Below are 24,684 nucleotides of genomic sequence, written 5' to 3'. Positions count from 1 at the left end.
ACCGCAGTTGAGGCTCACACAAAGAATGATCACTGAGTTCTGACACTGGGAGGAGGTTAGTTTGCATAGCATTGAATGATAGCAGGAATCAAGATGGGAAACATATTGGAGGGAAGAGGACACAGTAATTCAAAATACAAATATTTGTTATTGAAACAGACTTTCATAAACAAGTGCTAACAAGGCTCACTATCAGCATGCACATAGATCATAGAAACCCTACAGTGCAGAAAGAGGCCATTCAGCCCATTGAGTCAGCACAGACCACAATCCCACCCAGGCCCTACCCCATATCCCAACATATTTACCCACTAATCCCTCTAACCGACACATCTCAGGACACTAAAGGGGCCATTTTAGCATGGCCAATCCACCTAACCCGCACACCTTTGGGCTGTAGGGGGGAAACCGGAGCATCCGGAGGAAACCCACGCAGACACAAGGAGAATGTGCAAACTCCACACAGACAGTGACCTCAGCCGGGAATTGAACCCAGGTCCCTGGAGCTGTGAAGCAACAGTGCTAACCACTGTGCGCCACCCACTGGAGACAGATAAACCCCGCAACTAATTTAACATTGATGTTGGCTCGCCAACAAACTAACTATTGCCCCCAGGGAGGTGGATAGCTTGAAAAGGGTTAACATTGGTCACCTAGGCTGAGGGGAGGAGAGAGAAGCTGGAAAACTGAGGGTGGGACTGGGTGAGAGGAAGCAGAGCCATTTGGGGTAACTCTCAAGTGAGAGTGCAGCAGAGTTGAAGCGTTCTTAATGGAACTGGAGGAATCAGCAGGGTGGCTCGAAAGACAATTTGCACTGGTCGTGTGACACCACAGACCAGTGTGGGATCCGACTGATTCGTCTGTAGGTTTATGCAGTAGCAATCAACCCAATGGCTCTTAACAACCACAGAACATCGAAGGATTCATAATGTGGTGTAATTCTAAATTTAGATGCGATTCTAAATTGAAAAACATGGACTTTTAATAAATAAAGATGTTCTGCCTGAATCAAGAAGTTATTGAATGCGTTGACATGAGCTTCACTTCCTTCATATAGACAGGAAATTGAGATTCTTTTGAACCCAGTTTGTTTCTCTGTTCCTGTTGGCCCAAAATACAAAGCTGTACAGCAACATGGATGGTACAACAAGTTTATTTGAGGCAAGTATCTTCTCTGGGAGACAAATACAGACACACACACAGTACAGCATAAACAGTGCTTCGTCTATACATCGCTAGGTAACTGATTATAGTCAGTAGCTAGGATATCTGCTAATCGGATTAGGATACCATGAAAATTAAACCTTTGTGGACTGACAGCACAGGAGGGACTGGGATAGCTCACAACATCAAGTTACAGAATTAAAGTTCAATTTACAGGGCGAGTGTGCTCACGGTGGATCTTGTGAATTTGCATGCTGACAAAGTGACGTTTTAAGGCTCCGATTTGACTCGTCAGCACTTCTGCCCCAGAGCTTTGCAAATTCCAGCATAATTTTCCCCTCATTAAAACTGAAGGTAGATGGAGTTAAGATACGGAGCAGCCTTAATCTAATTGACCAGCAGAACAGGCTTGAGGGGCTATTTCCTACGAAATAGCGGACAATACTTTCCCAATTATTATTCTGCACTGAAGCGAGAGAATGGTTCTGATGTCCAGGGTGAAGTGGGAAATCTGTGCCCTGCCTACCTGTCCATGTGGGAGCAGTACATGGCTCACCCCGGCTTCATCATGTGAGCTACCCCATGAAATTAGGTTGAAATTAACCCACCTGAGAATTGGCCAGCATCTGTTCCAGTTACATCAGCACTTCAATCATTTTATGTTGCATCAGTGTGACAAGTATGGGAAAGAGAAGAAAATCTAGGAGATGCTGGATCCTGTGAAAGGTAACAATCCAGGATAAATCACTGAAGCAAGTCATACTTTCCTGTGAATTTGCATCAATGCAAACAATCTGAAGTGATCTCCACAGTCTGGTTTCAATGGTTGGAAGAGAATGCATGGAGAAAAAAAAATTCAAAAGGGCTGGAGCCTTGTTTCAACACCCTGAGGCCAGCAATGCTGTCACCTTTACATCGGGCGGTAAACATTCTTCAGACTACTGGCTGGATGTTGTCTGGGTGCTGCTGCCACTTCCAGTACTCTTCCCGGAACCGCTACCTTTGGGGACTCTGGTGGCACTTGGCTGCCGTGGTACCCGCTGGCTGGATCCCTCACGAGTGCTGCTGCGCTCCATCTGCGTCTGCGCACCACTGATGGCGGTGTTGGATTTGTTTCTCACTGCGGAGTAAAGCAAGGGGACGGGTGGGGGAAAAAGAAAGCAGTCAGTTTTGCAACCGGGACATTATGGCACCTTTCTAAAAAGAAAAAATCACGCACTCTCACCAGAGGCAATGTGTCCCCTGTCGCTAGTGTTCCTCCAAGAAAAGATGGGCAGGAATAGCAGTGTGTCCTGCTGTGATGTGAAACGCAGCAATGGACGTCCCGTAAGTACACTGCTTATCGATCCTCTCTAGTATGGGAGGACAATCACCCACTGCAGCTTTTAATAAACGCAACAGTCATGATGCCAAAAGGAAGGTAGGAAGTGGTTATACAGGCACAGTTTAATCCTTGCTTCCCAAGTATCAGTCTTGATAGCTGTTCAGATAAGGTAATTAACCTTGGTGTCACTGTGGAAAGGGAGGGGAGAGGAAAAAAAAAGTCAGGAATTCTACTCCTAATCAATGTTGACGGAACGTGCAGAAAGATTTAAAAAAAAATGGAGAGAATGGCCACACACAGCTCTTCTTCTTTGGAAAAGGCTTGCACTGTCTTTTGGGTGTAAGCCATCAAGGAAGCAAATAATAAAATCCTCATGTCATGGTGTGCTGATCCATCACAGGCAGGAAAAGCAGAGGCAGAATTACTCTTCCTTGTTCAGTCCCTACTAGTGAACCACGGGGCAGCAAAGATAGCAGTGGACAAGGCCACAAATCAAGACCAATCCCTTTTGCGTCTCTTGCTGAAGAGGTGGTGGTGGCACAGCAATTAGCACTGCTGCCTCACAGCGCCAGGGATCCAGGTTCAATTCCCGGCTTCGGTCACTGTCTATGTGGAGTTTGCACATTCTCCCCGTGTCTGCGTGGGTTTCCTCTGGGTGCTCCAGTTTCCTCCCACAGTCCAAAGACGTGCTGGTTAGGTGCACTGGCCATGCTACATTCTCCCTCAGTGTACCTGAACAGGTGCCAGAGTGTAGGGGATAAATAAACTTTTATTGGACTGAGATTGAGGGAGGGAAAGAGTCACAAAAGTCAATGATAAATTAGTTAAAATTTAAAGCAGCTTTGGTTTAGTAACGTGCCACCTCTTTCCTTTTAATTTCTGCATGATTCTAAGGATTTATCTGTGGAGCTGTGCAGATAACCAGTGCTACTTTGCAAAGCTCCAGGATAGGGTTCCTAACCCTAACCCTCCAATACCCACAGGAGGTGGATCACGGGGTTTGCCAATTGTTACAACTGCACAGTTAAGGTGAGGAGATGAGCATGTGAGGGGTGGTGGGGTGAGCCTATACCTTGCAACTCTTGTGTGAATGGCTTAGATTCTCTGTTGTTGCAGGAGATAAACTACCCTGAAGCTGGGAGAGGCAAAATGTTCGTCTCTCCCAGAACTGTTAATGAATTTACAGAAAGCAGAGAGTCTTAAATCTTTATCCAGATCATCCCTTCCACGTGCTCAAAATTCATTACTTCCTATAAACTGAAATTAATCTCAGAGATGGATTCCCGCAAAATAAATTCTGTTTGCCAACATAAAAAAAAGAGAAAAAAGGGAAAGTACACCCTTTTGCTTGGAAGCTGTTATCGCTAAAATACTCCTCGAATTTGAAAGCACGATAAAAGTACGGCTCTTGTACAAGCTCTGGTGTTGCTCTCATCAATCAATGGGAAGAGCGGAGAGAAGATTCACAGTCAGAATCGAGCTTCTGCATGGAACAGAGCCATTCCTGCTCTGGAGAAATTTAATGGCTAGCTTGGTAACTAAGACATTTTTATTTAACTTAGAATCATAGGGCGGCACAGTAGCACAGTGGTTAGCACTGCTGCTTCACAGCTCCAGGGTCCTGGGTTCGATTCCTGGCTCGGGTCACTGTCTGTGTGGAGTTTGCACATTCTCCTCGTGTCTGCGTGGGTTTCCTCCAGGTGCTCTGGTTTCCTCCCACAATCCAAAAATGTGCGGGTTAGGTTGATTGCCCATGCTAAGAAATTGCCCCTTAGTATCCATGGATGCGTAGGTTAGAGGGATTAGTGGGTATAATACGTAGGGATAAGGGGGATAGGGCCTGGGTGGGATTGTGTTTGGTGCAGACTCGATGGGCCTCTTTCTGCACTGTAGGGTTCTATGATCTACGATTTTGGAATTTAACAGACGCACTCCGAATCACCAATATTGTTCATTCAACTTTGAAAATGTCATTGCTGAAAAGACACGGGAGCTTTTGACATCATCATTGTGCCGCTGAAATTTCCATAATATCTGAATGTGGACCGTAAGCTTTGAACGTCTGTTCTTTGTGAGTAATGAATCAGTTTCTCACCCCTCTACCACAGCGCTAATGGACATCTTTCCTCCCATGTCTCCGAGGAACACTAGCAGTTGTCCAAAGCATTTCAGAGAACTGGAAACAAAGTGGATTAGAAAAGCGGCTTTTAGCGTAGCAAATAAAAAAAGGAAAAAAAGGTGAAAGCCAACTACTGGCAGCCTAATTGTGCTCCCCTGCCACTGCCCCACAGCACAAAACTACAGCATTAAAAGCAAGCCAGGTCTTCCACAGTGCCAGCAGCGTGGTAACTCACAGCCAAGATAGGAAGTCAGACTGCAGGAATTCATAAAATCAGCAGGTAACAAGCGCATCTATTCCAATAACAGGTACCACAGAAAGGTCATTCTAGGACTCGATTCCACAGTGACTGCCTCCCGTCAATGGAGCGGCTGTTCTTTTAAGAACACAGTCAGTCACCTGGGCTGTTGAGGACACAGGTCTGCAATCCAATAGTGTTCACGCCATTATCAGCCTCAGGCAGTGCCTGCTGTCTTCAGGCCAGGAAGCAGCAAGTCAAGTATAAAAAAGGTGAAACTCGCACTGTACAAGATCCCATAATCTCTGTGATAATAATTAACTCCAGTCTTTGATTAGCATTAGGGAATCTTTTACCCAAATTTCCACACAAGGTCTCAGCTTCGAACGTGCAAAAATCCAGCAGCACATCAGGTCAGTTTTATCTACGTCCTATTGTTACCTGTTTTATAGCTCCCACTGCAGCAACAGGGGTGTGGCAACACACAGGCCTTTTGCACCAAGAGGAATTAAAACACAATCAGCTCATGTTTCCTGAAATGTGCTTATCCCGCTGTAGCTCTTTCACAGGAATTGCACTGCTGACTCACAGCGCCAAGGACCCGGGTTCGATTCCCAGCTTGGGTCACTGTCTGTGCAGGGTCATACATTCTCCTTGTGTCTATGTGGGTTTCCTCCGGGTGCTCCCATTTTCTCCTACAGTCCATAAGATGGCCTGGTTAGGTTCATCGATCATGCTAAATTCTCCCCAGTGTACCCGAAGAGGCACCGGAGTGTGGCGACTAGGGTTTTTTCCACAGTAACTTCATTGCATGGTAAATGTCATACAGTCATAGAGGTTTACAGCATGGAAACAGGCCCTTCGGTCCAACTTGTCAATGCCACCCTTTTTTTCCCCTCAAACTGCTAAGCTAGTCCCAATTGCCTGCGTTTGGTCCACATCCCTCTATACCCATTTTACCCATGTAACTGTCTAAATACTTTTTAAAAGACAAAATTGTACCCGTCTCTATTACTGCCTCTGGCAGCATGTTTCAGACACTCACTACCGTGTGTGTGAAAAAAATCATCTCCCTGAACCCTTTTGTATCTCTCCCCTCTCACGTTAAACCTAAGCCCTCTAGTTTTAGGCTCCCCTACCTTTGGGACAAGGTGTTGACTGTCCAGCTGATCGACGCCCCGTGAGCCTACTTGTGTCACTAAAAAATAAATTTTGAACATCATATACGAGGGGATTTTACAAGGATCCCTATCTGTCTTTCTGTGAATCTCTCTCAACACCAAGAAACATATTTATAGAATTCGACTGCTCGATCCGCCCCCTTCATTTCAGTCTTTACCCTCCGAGTTAGCAAACTAGTTCTGAACCACCACTCTCGCCCTGTCACAATCATCAAGCCTTTGGATAACTTTCCGGTCCTCACAAAGCAAACTGGGATCTGTTTCTTCCTCTGAGGTGGTCAGGAATGCATTTCTGTGTCAAAGGTAGTTAAAGGCGTGCTATTGTTGCTCGTGGGAAGAGCTCTAAAGCCAGAATGTCTAAACTCCACCCTTAAGCTCAGACTCTGACATCTGATGCCCGGGCAACTTGGGCTCATACTCCTTATTCGCTGATTTGGCGCATTTGAATTCTGTGGGCCTGAAGTGTAGCTGTCGGTGGAAATACTACTTGCCAACTCAGCTGAAAATATGTTAGTATCAGCGACTTTATGTATTTACACACAAGCACGAACTTCAAAATTGTACGCACCTCCACAAAAATAAATTAAAAACTTGTACAACTCTATTTAAGGATCTCCTAACCCAAAGGTTCACGCAGTCTCCAATCCAGAATGTCAATCACACACATCAATTAGGCTCACCTACCAATAACTAGGTGCATTTTGCACTCCATCTTTAGGGTATAGAGTGAGGGACAGAAGGAAAGGGAAAGAAATTGATAGGACCAGCCTCTTCCCCATGATCACCTGCAGCCCAGGCTTGCCTTGACATCTGCGTAACTCACACCTCACTTAAGCCAACCTGCTGAGTTGGCAACGCAACACATCTGCCACCGAGGTACAGCAATAAAGAACCGCAGTTTAATTTGATTCATACTTTGCAGGTACATTTGCCCTTTGTGAAGAGGATGGGAAGAAACAAGGAAGGATAATCTGAACATACACCACGAATGATTGCAAAAATGAGAATCAAATAAATAAAAATAAATGGTGACCAGAAGATGGGATCTTGCACTTGCAATACCATGGGGCTAATCGCTCAGGTGCAGGTTAAGTCTAACACTTCAGCAAGTGCAGTATGCAGTGTGCCTTCACTGCTGCAGACAAATTACACTCACTCAAAGCAAAGAAACTGAATGAATTCTGATGTTAAAAGGGCAGTGGATGTCTAGGTGTGAGAGTGCTTAACTACTCTATGCTTCTTTGCCAAAAAGTGATCAACTCGAAACAGAATAACAAAGCAATTAACTAATTACCAGGATTGAAAAGGCTCAGTAATTTGAGAACAGAAATTAGCTACGCTCAAATGCATAACATTTGTGTATCCTGTAGTTCTCTGAAGGCCCTAAACAGCACAAGAAGAACAAGGAAGATATGTTTAGCCCTTTGAGCCTGCTCCTTCAGCCCATCATCTAAATCATGGATTCTGCTCCCAAATTTCCTCTGGGGAAAGTTCCGTGCACAATAATTCCCAGAGCAAATCATGATTTTCTATCTCTGAGTTTCCAGCTTATAAAGGGAAAAGATTTATCCAATTTCATGATACCAAAGAATGCCATTATTGCAATTTATCATCTCATTTTGAGTTAATGGGTTCTCAATCATAGCAAAAATCTAAGGAACTCAACCGCATATTAGGGTTTAACATTCTAGTTTCTTGGGAATTGGATTGTTTCAAGTGTATTAGGTTCTGAGTAATTGCCAATGTCTTTCAGACTTTGAACTTTCAAGCTGTGCAGCGGCCATCTGGATTAAGCGTGGGTCTTGAAACAAGGGTAAATGTGAAGTTGGAGCTGTTCTTGTAGTTCAATTTCAAGACAACCAGAAAGCAGATTGGTGCAACATCAATGCACCATCCTACACTGTCAAAGGTTCAACCTCTGTAACCTACAGTCAGCAATCGATCTATTTCTTCAGGATCCGAGGGAACAGACCGTCCTCTCACCTAGAAAAGTTTGAATGGTTTCCTGTGTACAAAAAGGACCAACACAATGACAAAAGGACAAATTCAGGCCTATGTGAGACTAACAGCACAGGAAATAAAAAGGTAGGTTAACTGTTGCTGGTTTTGTTCTTACTATACAGGTTGTATAGGGCCAGCAACAGTGCGACACACAGGCCTTTTGCATCCAGGGGAATTAAAACCCAATCAGCTCACGTTTCCTTAAAATATGATAATCCCAACTGTTGTTCTTTTACAGGAATTGCAACACACCATATATATAGGATTTTAAAAAGATCAGGGGAATTCATAATGGGGAATAAAGAAATTGCTGAGGAACTAAATTCGTACTTTGCTTCACAAAGACAGACATGAATAATGTACCTGGATTTCTGAGAAACACAAGTTTTAGTGAGGAGCTGAAGGAAATCAGTATTAGTACAGTAATGATTTTGGGGAAATTAATGGAGTTGAAGGTGGATAAATCTCCACGGCCTGATAACCTTCATCCAGGGTATTCAAAGTGGCCCTAGAAATAGTGGATCCATTGGTGGTCATTTTCCGAAATTCTTTGGACTGGTTGCTATAGATTGGAGGGTAGCTAATGTAAGCTCACTATTCAAAAAGGGAGGCATAGACCAGTGAGCCTAATGTTGGTAGTAAGGAAGTTGCTAGAGTCCATTATCAAGGATTTCATGGCTCCAACATTCGGAAAGCAGTGGCATAATCAGAAAGTCAGCACGGATTTAGGAAAGGAAAATCATGCTTGAAAAATCTACTCGAATTCTTTGAGGATGTAACAATAGAGTTGACCAGGGGAAACTGGTGGATGTGGTTTATTTAGACTTTCAAAAGGCTTTTGACAAGGTGTCACGTAGCAGATTACTACGTAAAGTTAAAGTGCATGGGATTGTGGGTAGTGTCATAAAATGGATAGAAAGCTGGTTAGCAGATAGGAAGTAAAGAGTTGGCATAAATGGGTCTTTTTCTGATTGGCAGTGTGTGACTAGTAGGGTTCCGCAGGGATCTGTGCTGGGACCCAAACTGCTCACATTAAATAGTAATGATTTGGAAGAGGGAGCTGAATGCATTATCTCCAAATTTGCAGATGATACAAAGTTGGGTGGGCGAGCTATGAGGAGGATGCACAGATGCTTCAGCGTGATTTGGACCAGCTGAGTGTGGGGGCATGTGAATAGCCAATGCAGTATAACATGGATAAATGTGAGGTTATCCATTTTGGTAGCAATAATAAAGGCGATATGTTATTACTTGGATGGGTGCAATTTGAGAGAAGTGCATACTCAACGAGACCTTGGAGTCCTCGTGCATCAGTTGCTGAAAATACGCACTCAGGTACAACAGGCAATAAAAGATAGCAAATGGTATGTTGGCTTTCACTGCTAGAGGATTTGATTAAATGAATAGAGCTCTTTTGCTGCAATTGTATAGCGCATTGGTGAAGCCACGTCTGGAGTACTGTGTGTAGTTTTGGTGTCCTTAGCTGAGGAAGGATGTCCTTGTTATAGAGGGAATACAGTGAAGGTTTACCAGACTGATTCCTGGGATGGCATGTCTGTCATATGAGGAGAGACTAAGTTAGTTAGGATTATATTCACTGGAGTTTAGAAGAATGAGAGGGGATCTCATAGAGACTTATAAAATTCCAACAGGGTTAGACAGGGTAGATTCAGAACAAATACGCCCAATGGTGGGGGGAGTCCAGAACTGAGGGTCATAGTTTGAGGATAAGGGGTAAACCTTAAGGTGTACTAAAGTGAGGTGAAATTTCTTCTCCAGATATTGGTGAATCTGTGGAATTCACTACCACAGAAAGTGGTGAGGCCAAAATGTTGTGAGATTTCAAGCAGGAATTAGATATAGCTCTTGGGGCTAAAGGAATATGGGGGAGGAGGGGTAGAAGAAGGTGAGATCAAGATATTGAATTTGATGACCAGCCATGAACATAATAATTGATACAACAGGCTTGAAGGGCCGAATGGCCCACTTCTGCTTTTATTTTATATTTATGCCTTTCTGTGAATCCCTTTTAACACCTAGAAACACATAGAATTAGACTGTTTGATCCAGCCAATAACTTGATGAGGTCATTACCAATAAGATAGGGAGGGGTAGGATAAAAGGGTTGCCTTATGAAGAAAGGTTTGAGTAGGTTAGGCCCATACCCATTGGCGTTTAGAAGCACGAGAGGTGATCTTATCGAAACATACGATATATTGAGAGGACTTGATAGGGTGAACATCCAGAAGATGTTTCCCCTTGTGGGGGAGACTAGAACTAGGCATAGTTTAAAAACAGGAGATCTCCCTTTTAAGACAGAGATTAGGAGAAACTTTTTCTCCCATATGGTTACTTCTTCCCCAGAAAGTAGTGGCAGTTAGGTCGTTGAATTTATTCAAGGCAGAATCGGGTAGATTATTGTTAGGCAAGGGTTATAGGGGCTAGACAGGAAACTGAAGCTGAAATGACAACTGATCAGCCATGATCTCATTGAATGGCAGAGCAGACTCAAAGGCTGGAACGGTCTATGTCTGCTCCTATGTTTCCCATGTTCATAGGAAATATACAAGGAAACAGCCCTTCCCATTTTTCTCCCAATTCTTTGAGAAACCGTCCTCGACATTCCTACCTAAATCTGACAATGTATTGTTTGGTTAAAGCTTCAGAGCTTAATTACAATGCACACAATAAAACAGACAACTGAGGAGTTGTTTCTCAAATTCTGGACCACAAGGTGACCTCTGTCCTTCCGGGGTCAATATGGGACAATATTTGCTGACTTATAAATGTATCATGTAGCCTTTTGTTGAAGATCACATCAACAAAAGTATTCTCTGCCACATTAGCACTAAGAAAAATAGTCCTAAAGTTAGAATGGGGAAGTTAGGTTCGGTTCAGAACGTATCAATATTTGGAGGGGATCTCCACTCTAAACCCAATACCTCCAAAACTCTATTGCGTTACTGCAGTTTAGGTTTAAAGAAAGTGAAAACTAATCACTTCAAACACTATCCAGTACAATTAGTTACAGTTCCAATGGGCTCATCAGGAGATACCTATAATCAATAGCTAACAGTATCACAGTTAAGCTGTTGAATGGGTAGCCAGAGATGGGAAGAGTCAGCTGGCATGTTCAGTGAACAAGGCTAATTTTCAGTTGGTGACCTGATGTGGAATCATGCCTTTGACACACAATATTCCTACATGCTAGCCACGTAAAGGAAGCAGCCAAGCAGACATGCATCACTCCATACAAAAGCCCCGCACACCACTTGAAAACTTTTTTTTTGCTAATTTAACTAATATATCTACAGAGTCTGGAATAAATATCACAGGAGTTTATTAGTTTATCACCGATACCTCACACCTGCAGACATCTTAGGGTTGGAAAATTCCATCTTCAAATCAACACACATTAGAAACACACTGTGCACTTTTTAAACTGGCACAATTTGAGTCTAGAACCACCCAACAATTTGGTCACAACTACAGGTTTCTACTGGTTATTATTCACGGACCGGTTTCAGTACACTGCAACAAATGTTAGACCAGCAACATTCATGTCAGGCTACGGTAGAACTCTTTGCCGAGTCAATGGGAAAAGCCATTATCGTCATCAGACCTGCATTGCTACTAATTTGCCTGGACCATACATAGCAGAGGGACAATCTTACTGTGCAGAAACAAAAAGACAATTATCCCATAGAAATTCTTCCTCCTAAACAACTTTCAGTTGTGCCAACAGTTGGGACATGAAGGGGTTCCCTGTACAGATTGGGTCTGAGGGAAAACTAGAAAACTTGAAGGCTTTCAGAAAGCAAAGATGGATTATTTTTATTGTACGTATACATCCTGCAAGACAAGTGATTTGGTGTGAAAATCATTAGGCTATGGTTAGCTAGTGGAATCCTCGACTCTCACTTCAAAAACCTTTGGCTGAACCCAGTCTTTAAAGAAATTTAAACTTCAATCCCGTCATCAGAAGAAGCTGGTTTCCTACACTGAGGGTGGAGTCGACATGCTCAGAAAAGCACAGGTTTCCATCTTACAGCAACATGCTGTTTATCAGCTGATTGCAATGCTGTCGGCACTGGTCTTGGAGAAAACTTACAGCCCAAACCTGCCCCAGGTTTCCTGACAGAATCAGGTGGTAAAAGAAATGAATGCTGTCATACAGCTGGTTAAACCAAAGCTTTAGCCATCATTGTGACCATTTGTCAGATTGTAACTCCACAGGATCGGAATCAAAAGGCAGCAGTAATAGAGATAGGAGATCTCCCAGCACCAAAGATCCAATGAACGGTTGCTTTGAACAAGGCACCTATATATGGAAAAACTGAAGCTTCTTTATGGCCTTATTTGCAATGCTGGAGAACAAACCTGACAACGTGTACATAAAATGTTACAGATCCCAGGTCCTCTCATCCTGGCTCCGAGTAATGACTCGGTTGGGGGAAATTAATAATTCAGATATTATTCTGATTGCCCACCACTGCACCCACTCCCCCACCCACCCTCAGTAAATAATTCCTTCTTCACAAGTTCACCAGCACATTAAGTACACGAATACTCGAGAACATCAATTGCTGGATACATCAATGTCACCTAACCAGCATTGCATTGAAGGCAGTGAACAAGCAGGTGATTAGGTGAAGCAGCAGTACATGGGCAAATCCAGTGGTGGCTCGATGAACGAGTGAAAGACTGCCTCAAGCTCTTTGTGGGCCAATGTCACGTAGGTTTTCTACATTCACACCGTCTCGATGGCTTCAGTCAGAAAGCAATGCTCTTAACATACACATGACTACAAAACTCCATTCACCTTTCAGATGGATTCAAATTAATTGCTAAAATTGAATTAGTTTGCAAATGCATTTCTATAACAAAAGGTCGATGAATATGAGGATGAATGAATCAGCTCTTATGACATGGATATTTGTGCAGCACTGAGTATTTCCATACATCCGGATACCTCGAAAATTCCAACCCTTAGATCAACTACACTTAACCCACCCCCCATCTCAGACAGTCAGATCGCACCAGGAACCAGAACTCTCACGTTATTGCTTAATCATTCTGCTTCACTGATTATTTGAGCATAACTTTGGGAGCACTTTGAAGGTAGTCAAAAGCAGGTAATTTTGTTAAAAAAGAATCTTTAGTTTTAACATTGTCTAACAGTTTGTTCTAGACTCTTCCAGTTATTGGTGACCTCTCACATCCCCATCTCAACAACTCACAAGACCTACTATGTTAGCTGTATCTGGGTCTCATTGTCCCACTCCTGCAATTTAAATCCATGTGCTCTTAACTACCTTAAATGTGGTGACTACCTCAGTGTGGTCTTATAGATTGTGTATAAGACCATTCCTTAGATGGGCTCCTCAACCCGCAATGGAGGCAAGTTTAAGACCATTGATATTGACCTACTCTATTATCTTCAGTGCTTACCGGGACGGTACGGTAGCACAGTGGTTAGCACTGCTGCTTCATACGTCCAGAGACCTGGGTTCGATTCCTGGCTTGGGTCACTGTCTGTGTGGAGTTTGTATGTTCTCCTTGTATCTGCGTGGGTTTCCTCTGGGCGCTCCGGTTTCCTCCCACAGTCCAAAGATGTGCAGATTAGGTTGATTGGTCATGCTAAATTGACCGTAGATGCATGGGTTAGAGGATTAGTGAGTAAAATATGTACAGATATGGGGGTACGGCCCGGGTGGAATTGTGGTCAGTGCAGACTCGATGGGCTGAATGGCCTCTTTCTGTACTGTAGGGTTTCTGTGATTTCTATGACTAAGTGTCTCCCTTGTGCCTTTGCGACCAGAACTGGGCATAACTCATTTTTATTGAGCTTCCTCTGACTCATTCCTTCATCTTTGTTATGAAATTTAATATTCTACTAGCTATCAATCAGTTTGACACGTTTAGCATCGAGTCAACAAAGACACGCAAGTCTCTTTCAGCATCATTCTTAGCTAGGGCAACACGATTACATACAGAATGCCAGCTGTCTTTACCTTTTTCAAAAGGAAGCTATGTTTTTAAATGAATAAATTAAAAGATATTAAACTCTTCATGTTACTGGTTGGCACGTACACAGGCTTACTAATCAACAGTGAATTAACTTCTGGGATTTTGAGACAGGGAGCACAGCTGCACCTGTTCCACAACATATTTCAGATTAATAGAATATGTCAAAAAATCAAGCAACAGTACTAAATTATACATAGACAGGACTGCGGGAATGACTGCAAGAGGACTATAACATTGAAGGCTATATTTGAGGTCTGCCTGCCTTCAAATATCCATCCTTATTGAACAAAACATATTATGGTTTACTGCAAATTAATAGAGGGGCTACTGTAAGGCAACCAGCTGGAGAGAACGCGTGCTAACCAATGAAATAGTTCAACAAATAAAATTATGTACCATAGGATTAAGTTGCCACATTATTTGTTGGGTCCTGCATCTGGGAGCAGTCAGGGTGGTTTGTGAGTTGGTGTTTTAATTGCAGGACAGACAGTCATTGATCCAATTATACAGTAATTGACACCAAATTATTCAAGTGTCAAACATACCAAAAGATCACTAAGAAATCAAAACCTCTTAACAAATAAAGTCGAGTCTTGATCATTTCGATCTCTGTGATCAAGAGGCCAACATCGACTCAAAAACAGCTTCTTCCCCGCTGTTATTAGACTTTTGAGTGGATCTATCTTATATTAAGTTGATCTTTCTCTACAGCCTAGCTGGAACACTATAATCTGCACTCTCTCATTTCCTTCCCTATGTACAGTATGGTTTGTCTGTACAGCGCACAAGAAACAATACTTTCCATTGTATACGTGTGACAATAATAAACCAAATTCCTTCACCGATCAGCCAATCTCAATGAATCCTACAGAATCAGAAGATGTTACTGCATCAGTTTCCTACAACATGACAGGTTCTGTGAGTTGAATTTTCACAAACACCTTTTTTTTAAAAACAGAAATCAATTTTCAATAAAGTCTCATGCGTGAAGGCAAAATGCAACGTGGAGGAGGCAGCACCCACTACTGCTGTGTAACAAAACACACTTCCATCTTAACAGCAAGATGTACATACAGTAAGTATTGATAGTGCTGGCTTGTGATATTTCCACAGCTTACAATTGACACATTGGGAACAGGTGGAAGAAGAGGTGGAGGAAATGAGTGGATAACATGGACACACTGACATCTCAGCAATACAGCGTGCACTGTATCAGGATGGCAGAGCTTTCTGGAACTGACTACACAGCAATCCAAAACTGTACCAAAACAATAATCCTTGGTCACAAAAAGATCTATAATGCACCTGAAAGCAGCCAGTCATCCCTAGTATAACTGCTGAAAACAGAAGTCACAACATTGTCTTTCAGTATCTATTTTACATCGTACACATCAAATCCTTTCAGGATATTCAAAGCTGCAAACACTGGAAATAAAAGCATCCGAGCCCCTCAGCTGAACTGTCCTTGTAGAGTTTATTGAAATTTTGGTAGTTCCTTATGGCCCAGATATGGCAGTCAATGAAGAAATGACCATTAACTTAAAGCTGACACCAAATCCCCAGGTGCCCAACTGTGGAGTCAGCAAGTAGGGTAAGCAACCAATTACAATGGCGTATTCTCACAGACAGCACACCAGGAGGTAAAATGAATTGGCCTGGACATTCCAGCCATTCACGCGTGCACAGGACCTTCCGTGTTTCAGCAGCCAAGGGAGCATTCGATGGGAAACCCTGAAGATCCAGCCGACGCCAGGCTGCCTCCTCCGCCACCGCAAAGCACGCAGTAGGTTGCACGGAAAATCATGTCCATTGATTACCCTTCACTTGCAATTACACTTTACAGAGAGCAAAGTAAATGATTAAGGTGAAAGCTGAAATATTTAACAAGCTTTCTAAAAATGTTTTAAAGATATTTAGGTTTATCACAATGAAGAAATCTGGCATTCTTCAAACAGAAAATCAGTTTTTTTAAGGCTAGGAAAGTCTTTTCACTGCATACTTCTGAACTTAATTTAGGATTTAGTTAGACCTCATTCAACAAGGTGCATTTTTTTTAAACAAGGGTTTTTACAGTGAGACTAATAATGCAAGTAATCATCAATTTAGTGACTTCTACTTGATTGCAATGTGGAGTACTTCACAGTGCACCCTTTGAAAAAGCTTTAAATCACTGGCAGTAACTTTCAGATTGCACTGTAAAGTGAGCACTTGAGTCCAAAAATTGCTGAGAGCTTCACAGCAGCAGTGGTGGAGAACACTGAGTGTTGCAATTCCCACCATGAAACTTATGCTGGCAGCCTCAGACTTACTGCATTTACTTCCAGTTATGAAATATAGATACAAGTGGACAAGAAGAGGCATCTTTCAGATTCTAAATGATACAAAAATGCAAACTTCCTCCAGATAGGAATAATCTTAATTTACAAAACATTTGGAGGCTTTAACTTTGGGTCCATTATTGGAAACATTTTCCTATTGGTTTCAGAATATAATTTCTAGTTATCAAAACATTCCATATAAAGCTTCTCGATTAGACTACTCTCTCCAAAAAAAAGGTTTACTAGGGCATACGTAGGGTGGTCTGAGCAGTACAAGCCACAACACCCGTATTAGATTAGTTGGTCACAGCTGAACATGTCAGAGAACAAAACCTCACTGCCTTGGGTCATCCAAGAATACACACTCCGGAGAAATTCCTGGGGACCACAGAACCCTATCCCAAAGCTGTTCATTGTCTTCAGAAGAGGACTAAGAGCAGAAGATCGGAGAATTTGAAAAATAGATATAATTATACTACGTATATATGTAGACACAAAATTATTCAGGAAGTGTTCAAAACTTAAGTAGATGGAATTTAGTGATATGGTGGTAATTAAGAATTATAAGACAAATGACTTATGCCAAATTTGGTATCCATCAATCACACAAGAACATAATGAAAAGAAAATAGCCTGGGCAAATGAAACTTCTCATCCTTTCATTTTTGCAAATCTAATTCTTGATACTAGCCCAGGGTACAAGAAGTCTGCTCCACACTACAAATGTCTTCAGTTTGCAATCTAGTTCCTGGTGCAATCACTGACTGTACAGGAACCCAGCAGATAAACTAATAAACGCAACCTGAGAAGGGCGAGAACAGGCAGCAAGAAAACTGGAAGGAACCAGGGGGACCTTGAGAGAGAGGTGTGCAAGCATCAGCGGGGTTGTAGACCACAATCTTAGTGGCTAGTCTCGGAGATCGAAGGGCAGAGGAAAAGGAGAGTGCTGGGATTTTACTGTTCTTTGCGGAGATAAACGAATGTTCTAGTTCAGAGAGGAAAGAGATGAAAAGACATTAAAGAACACAGGATGGAACGACGCACAGAAACTTAGCCCATTGCAAAGATACAAACGCAACTGATCTCCCGAACAGTGTAGCTTAACTGAGCCACATTGCCATAGCTCACAACTTTGAAAGAGCGAGTCATCATCAAAACCACTTTAAGAAAAAGTTATGAGGAACTCTAATACACCCTCTTATTTCGATTTAGTCTTTTTGACTTATTTTAGCAAGACTTTTAGTTATGAGCATTATAAGGGACTGGAAACTGTTACTGAGACAAACGATGTAAAGGAATAGATTTGATATTTAGTACAGTAATGACCAATAGTATTTCAGCTCATGTGTGTTAACAATAATTATCCACAAAGAGGTTTAATTTTCTTAAAGAGAATCCCAATGGAAGACTTCCTCTTCAAATTAAAAACGCAACAGTAGTTTACACAAGGCTGACTCTTCTTTTTGCACAGTGGCAAATTCCTCCTCAAAGTTTTTAATTAGGTCCCTGAGAGTACATGATCAAACAAGTACTTAAAATGGATCTGTGTTGTAGAATCCAATACATCACAAGCTACAGTGAAAAAATATTTGATACTGAATTTCTGTGGATGACACGCTAAAACACTCCCAATGCAAATAATTTGATTTCCCCTCTTAAAAAAAAATTGTAATTTGCAAGAAAATTTGTTCCCAAGTAAGATTTGAAAGCATATTTCAGTGCAGTTACTGTATGACATTCCAATCAGACATCACTATTGCTCCAACAGAGATTTGTGTCTTACCTCAGGCTGTTCAGAGAAAGCAAGAGAACGGGAGGGGTTTGGGGAAGAAATTGAGGGGGAATGGGGGGAGTGGAAAGACAAACACAGCAGCAAGAAGCTACACCTCCCCTCCCAACTTGCACGGAATACCAGAAGACTAGAAACAAAGAGCTGGATTACAGCAGCTTATCAGCAAAGGTTCAGTTGGTCAGAAAGCTCCCATGAATGTAATTGTCCTTTAGAAATGTGTCAGGCCAAGTCCCCATTATGATATAGCTCCGGTCACAACCCCTCATTCCACAAGTTAGTTTTGTCACCAGCGAAACAGAAATCCTCTTAAAAAAAAACACATTGTGAATTGTACTGTGATTTTAAAAGTCGATCTAATTGGTGAGGTGGGGCAGGGCAGGGAGCACCATCCACAAAATGTCAATCGTACATTCAGGATTGTATTATTTTTAAATTAGAAAGGTCCTTTATTGTATTTTTTTAATTAGAAATGTCCTTTGCTCGCTACAATGTGAAATGAATCAGTGCACGTGGTCCATGTCCTTCACTCCAGCGGTACATTTCTAGAGCTTCAAGATCACGAGCCACTTGCGTGGCATTTTGCTTCAATGAAATGGTTAGAGTTATAATTCATTCCCTGTGATCTGTGCAATGCAAATATAAAAAAAAGTGTTTTTGTTTTCAAATGTTTGGTTTAAGCGTAGTCTTAGATATACTGGTCTGACCAAAGGGCAGAATCTAATATATTCCTGCCATTGTGGGTTCAATGTGTTAACTCTTTGGAACCCTAACTCAAGTGACCATTCACACAAGCCTGAGTGTTGGTGGCTAGATGACACCTAGCATCATCATTTGAACTCAATTCTGTTATTACTTGGCCTTTACGATGCATGCACTTTCCAGCAAGGTGGGGAGACAGGGTTGGGAAAGAGGTCACAAGATATTAAATGAAAACTTAGATTTTAAAATATAGTTTCCTGTTGGAAACAGCGATTAACACAAATGTACTGACAAAGGAAGCCTGCTTGAACATCATGTCAAAATAGCAAGAGTGACCTTCAAGGAGACAATAAACAAAGTAATATTATTTTTTTAAAAAAAGTACACCTTTGACAGGACTAGTCGAGGTTAAAAAATTTATCAATGGAAAAATAATCTTCTGGCTGCAGCAACAATTCAGAGAACGTTCCACGTGAGGGGGAGAGGGTCTCTCTGGCTGCTTGCCTCTCTTCCGCCATCTTGACTGTGTCTGGGTGGCCTGGGGAGGAAGCAACGTGGTGTCCACTGGTACAAACAAGATCTTCCTCAATCTTGGGGAACTATAAGATTGTTATTGCACCGTATAATAAGACAGTGGCTTTAAGTCTCAATGAGTTTACTTCCACCCAGTTAGATTATTTTTACCCTGAGTTGATTCTTCGTCCAATGCCACTTGTCACTAATCTTAATTATTTTCTAAAAAAAAAGGCAAAAACAAATTGCCATCTATTTTTAGACAGGGTTTAGTGGGGTAGGGAGTGAAGAAATTCTCGCAGCTCAAGTCTTCTTTCTCTCTTCTTAACCCATTTCTTTGGGTCTCTCTGGGTTATTTACTGTACCCAAATCGGCAGGACGGGTAGACAGAAAATTGACATTTGGGTCTTCTGAAATGACCTTTGAGAGAGATCAGATTGACCAACCATTCAATTCTCTTCCTCTGGGAAGCGTTAGGTATCTACTCAGCAGAGATTAGGGGTGCAGCATCCGGAGAGTTACAGTTCTGAACTTGCTTTTTGTCATTCTATGATAGCCTGCACTGATGGTTAGCTGCAGTAGATAACTCCAATACTTGTTGCTTTTAAATTTGCAATTCCACTGGAGTTAGGAATTTTTCTTCCAGTGCAGTAAACGTCCCCCTGCAACCACAGTTTCTGCTAGAGATTGACCCTCCCCACCTTCCCCCAAACACCTTCAGCAGCAGCTTAGAATGAACAGACAGACAGATTTCCTGAATCAATCTTAATCATGCCTGAGGCTCTCACCGTGACAAAAATACACCCAGACAAAAGGCAAAGTAATACATTTCTAAACAGTGGGTGGACGGTGAGAGCCTTTTTCCTCGGATGGTGAGGGGACATAGCTTTAAATTGAGGGGTGATAATTATAGGACGGATGTCAGAGGTAGGTTCTTTACTCAGAGGGTAGTAAGGGTGTGGAATGCCCTGCCTGCAGCTGTTGTGGACTCGCCAACTTTAAGGGCGTTCAAATGGTCATTGGATAGACATATGGATAATATTGGAATAGTTTAGGTTAGAGGGCCATTAGATTGGTTCCACTGGTCGGCGCAACATCGAGGGCCAAAGGGCCTGTACTGTGCTGTAATGTTCTACGTTGTAAACAGTTTTCTTCCGCATTTAAAGCATGAGGTGGATTCTAAGACTGGTTTGAGGCCCCTTGCTATAAATTGTTAAATCACAGAATCATGGCATCCCTACAGGCGGCTGCTCGGCCCATTACGCCAGCACCCACAACAATCCCACCCAGGCCCTATCCCTAAGCATTTACCCTAGTCTTCCTGACATTAAGGGGCAATTTAGCACGGCCAATCAACCTAACCTGCGTATCTACGGAGTGAATAAAAAACAGAAAATGGTGGAAAAGCTCAGGCAGCATCTCTGTGATGAAAGAAACCGAGTTAATGTTTCAGGTGAGCGTGGCCTCTTGTCTTTGTAAACGGTGACATTTCCACACAGCAGTCACAATGCAGCAAACAAACGGCAATTCTTCCAATGTGGTTGCAGAGGTGTTCCTAACAGTCACCAAGTGTTAACTTGCTGCTACGAATAGCAACAGTCTAACAACCTGTAATCAAATCTAGCTTTGCTCGTTTGTAATTGTATTGTGAAATGCCTTTTTAATCAAATTGATATTAAGATTAAACTAAGAATTGTTCTTAAATGCAGGATGTAGCCAATTAGCTGAAATGTAAGAGTCATTTGACCAAACGTTTCTGCATTGCACTGGATCAATTGTCTTGCTTTTAATGCATCAAATTTATTGGAATCAGTAGTTGGGAAAGGTTTTGTTTTGGCCATAATCTGATCAGAAACAAAGCGGAGGAAGAACGGAGGTGAATTAATTCACTTCCGAACCTTTCTCCTCAAACTCCCATGCCAATTTATTTTTTTCTTTTATTTGTAAAGAGTTTCCATTTTGGGTTAATAACCCACTTTTACAAATCACTCATTGGTGTTTTGAGACCAACTTAGATCTGCTAAAAGATCGAACTGTAGCATTGCATAAATCCTCTGTATTATCATCAGGGCGGCACGGTAGCACAGTGGTTAGCACTGCTGCTTCACAGCTCCAGGGACCCCGGTTCGATTCCTGGCTTGGGTCACTGTCTGTGTGGAGTTTGCACATGCTCCCCATGTCTGCGTGGGTTTCCTCCAGGTGCTCTGGTTTCCTCCCACAGTCCAAAGACGTGTGGGTTAGGTTGATTGGCCGTGCTAAAAAAATTGTCCTTAGTGTCCTGAGATGCATAGGTTAGTGGGATTAGTGGAAAAAATATGTAGGGATGTGGGGGTAGGGCCTGGGTGGGATTGTGGTTGGTGCAGACTCGATGGGCCAAATGGCCTCTTTCTGTGCTACAGGGTTTCTATGATTTCTATGGCAGCTGCTGGAGGGTTCCAGATAGGCTGGAAAATTGGGCGGAGAAATGGCAGATGAAATTTAATCCAGATAAATGCGAAGTGATGCATTTTGGTAGAACTAATGTAGGGGGGTGTTATACAATAAATGGCAGAACCATGAAAAGTATAAACACACAGAGAGACCTAGGTGTGCAAGTTCACAGATCCTTGAAGGTGGCAGCACAGGTGGAGAAGGTGGTGGAGAAGGCACATGGCATGCTTGCCTTTATAGGCCAGGGTATACAGTATAAAAATTGGAGTCTGATGTTGCAGCTGTATAGAACGTTGGTTAGGCCACATTTGGAGTATTGCATCCAGTTCTGGTCGCTGCACTACCAGGAGGACGTGGAGGCTTTAGAGAGAGTGCAGAGATGGTTTACCAGGATGTTGCCTGGTATGGAGGGTCTTAGCTATGAGGAGAGATTGGTAAACTGGGGTTGTTCTCCCTGGCAAGACATAGAATGAGGGGAGACCTAACAGAGGTGTATAAAATTATGAAGGGTATAAATAGGGTGAACAGTGGGAAGCTTTTTCCCAGGTCGGAGGTGACAAACACGAGGGGTCACAGGTTCAAGGTGAGGGGGTTGGCGAGGTTTAACTCAGATATCAGAGGGACATATTTTACACAGAGGGTGGTGGGTGCCAAGCAGGGTGGTGGAGGCGGACATACTGGGATCATTTAAGACTTATCTGGATAGTCACATGAGCAGACTGGGAATGTAGGGATACAAAAGAATGGTCTAGTTGGACCAATGAGCGGTGTAGGCTTGGAGGGCCGAAGGGCCTGTTTCCTTTGCTGTATTGTTCTTTGTTCTCTCTAGTGGGGGCGTGGTGAGATGGGCTAATTTTGAAGTGACTGACAGAGGGTTGAAGACCCTACCTACATAAGCAATGCCAGCTTAATTTCAAAATCTCAAATACTTCATTCCTGACAATCACTATCTACCCATTTGTGATCTCCACAGGACATGACACATCAGGAGCATTCAAAGCAGAAATGCTGTGATTTCAAAGAAAATTGCATTTCCATACGTCTCAGTAAAACATGCCAATGGACTTTGCAATCTATCACAGTGGCTGTTGCCATTTCACATGCTGCAAAATGCCACAATGAGACGAACAAAAGTTCATATTGTTTGATATTGACAGAGGGAGAAACTCACTGCTCTTAAAGTAGTGTCATAGGACCATTATCCAGCTGGACTGGAAGAGATGCAGCTTTAATATCTTATCTGAAGGCCATGCAGCACTCCATCAGTGCTGTACTGGTGCATCAGCCTAGCAAATGTCCCTCAACCACAATCCCCTGACGCAGATGGCAAGTGTGGAACCAAATGAATCAAGCTGACACTTCTACAGCTCCAAAAGCAACCTGGCCCTGAAGGTTCAGATGGCAAGTCACGCTAGAATTTCTTCCAAATATCTACCCTCGCAAAACCCTTACCTCTACGCTCAACTCTGACCAGGGGCCCTTTCTGTCAGAGCCATGTGTCAAAGCCCAGGCCCTGACTATCACCAGGATCACTTCCTTCTACTTCTACTGACATGGTCCACTGCTTATCCAACCTCAGTTCCACAATGGCACAAAGCAAAGGAAGGTTTAAGTGATTTTTGGTTGTACAGTTGGATATTAGCAATAAGGTAAAGATTTGAGTTTAATTTAGCGTTTCTGTGCAAGGAAGGTAAAACTCTAGTCAAGACTCATGTTAAACAAAGGTATTTGCATGTATGGGGACTTTTATTTTTATTTTAAACTGTGTGGAATTTGAGCGGAAACTCACAGGAGTCTGACTGGGTGACATCTAACACTTGATTTCAAAGTGGGGTGTGTCTGACCACAATTAGCCTGTTGGGTTAAGATATATGTTGAAACTTGTGTTATCCTTAAAATTTGTGTACGTTTGTGAAGATAAGTGGGAGTAAAGTTGCAATATAGTCAAACTTTTCATGTTTAATAAATGTTTCTCTGCTGTTGTTAAAAAGCTAATCTTGTGACTTTGTTCATCCACGTTTTCTTAAAAAGAAGTAAAAGTTAGGTTCTTTTGAGCCAAGGTCCAATTCTGGGAACTTCCAGTCCAGTAATATCAACTGAGATTGTAACGACAACTACTAAAACTCCTTCACAAGCAACAGACTCTAAACTCTAACTAGCCCAGATTTCCATCAGTGGGGTCTAACCTCCCACTAATTTCTGCTTGCTCACCAGTCCAATCTCACTAAATTGGCTCCCAATCGCCTATCATGACAATTTCAGCTTTATATAACCTGTGAACTCCTCCATCCATTTGCCCCAATCCAAGTTCTTTCTTCTCTTCAACCTTGCCTGAAAATTTCCCCCTCTTTTTCTCCCATTTGCAGCAAAGATCTTGGCTGTCTCAGTTCTTCTCTTTCACTAAAGCTCTCCCCATCACTTCTCCCAATCTTCCAGAGCAATCCGAAAATCTTTCAATTCAAGACTGCATTTGATCAGTTCCCTAAAACTCCCCAGATCCTTAACTTCCTTATTCAAGTCACATGCCTATTTTTACTCCTCTATAGGATATTTTCCGACACTGAATTTGCTGAAATACAAGTTAGTTAATGCACCTGAGCCACAGACACTAGAAGATCCCCAGGTTCAAAGCTCAGTCTGTGTTGAATTATGATGTGGAGATGCCGGCATTGGACTGGGGTGGGCACGGTAAGAAGTCTCAGAAGACCAGGTTAAAGTCCAACAGACTTATCTGTAATCACGAGCTTTCAGAGCTCTCCTCCTTCATCAGGTGAGTGATGAAGGAGCAGTGCTCCGAAAGCTCGTGATTCTAACCAAACCTGTTGGACTTTAACCTGGTGTTGTGAGACTTCTTACTGTGTGTTGAGTTAATTGG

General features: G+C 42.5%; 1 protein-coding gene across 3 annotated transcripts in view; it reads right to left on the bottom strand.

Moving 5' to 3' along the window:
- Positions 1-1,150: 1,150 nt before the first annotated feature.
- mzt2b (mitotic spindle organizing protein 2B) overlaps positions 1,151-24,684 on the bottom strand; it is a 33,168-nt gene continuing 9,634 nt past the window's right edge. Inside the window, exons 4-5 of one of the 3 annotated variants that reach the window (XM_080208484.1) lie at positions 17,178-17,360; positions 1,151-2,284 (exon numbers count right to left, since the gene is read on the bottom strand). In XM_080208484.1, coding sequence (XP_080064610.1) covers positions 2,103-2,284; positions 17,178-17,360 — 365 coding nt within the window. In that variant the 3' untranslated portion in view covers positions 1,151-2,102. The remainder of the gene's footprint in view (positions 2,285-17,177; positions 17,361-24,684) is intronic. The other 2 variants (XM_080208485.1, XM_080208486.1) reach the window with 2 other exon arrangements.

This window comes from Carcharhinus amblyrhynchos, chromosome 20 (assembly GCF_965287045.1).
Source record: "Carcharhinus amblyrhynchos chromosome 20, sCarAmb.v2.hapA, whole genome shotgun sequence".
NCBI lineage: Eukaryota > Metazoa > Chordata > Chondrichthyes > Carcharhiniformes > Carcharhinidae > Carcharhinus > Carcharhinus amblyrhynchos.
Note: the sequence above shows the minus strand (reverse complement) of the source record. Positions and strands in the feature narration are given on the sequence as shown.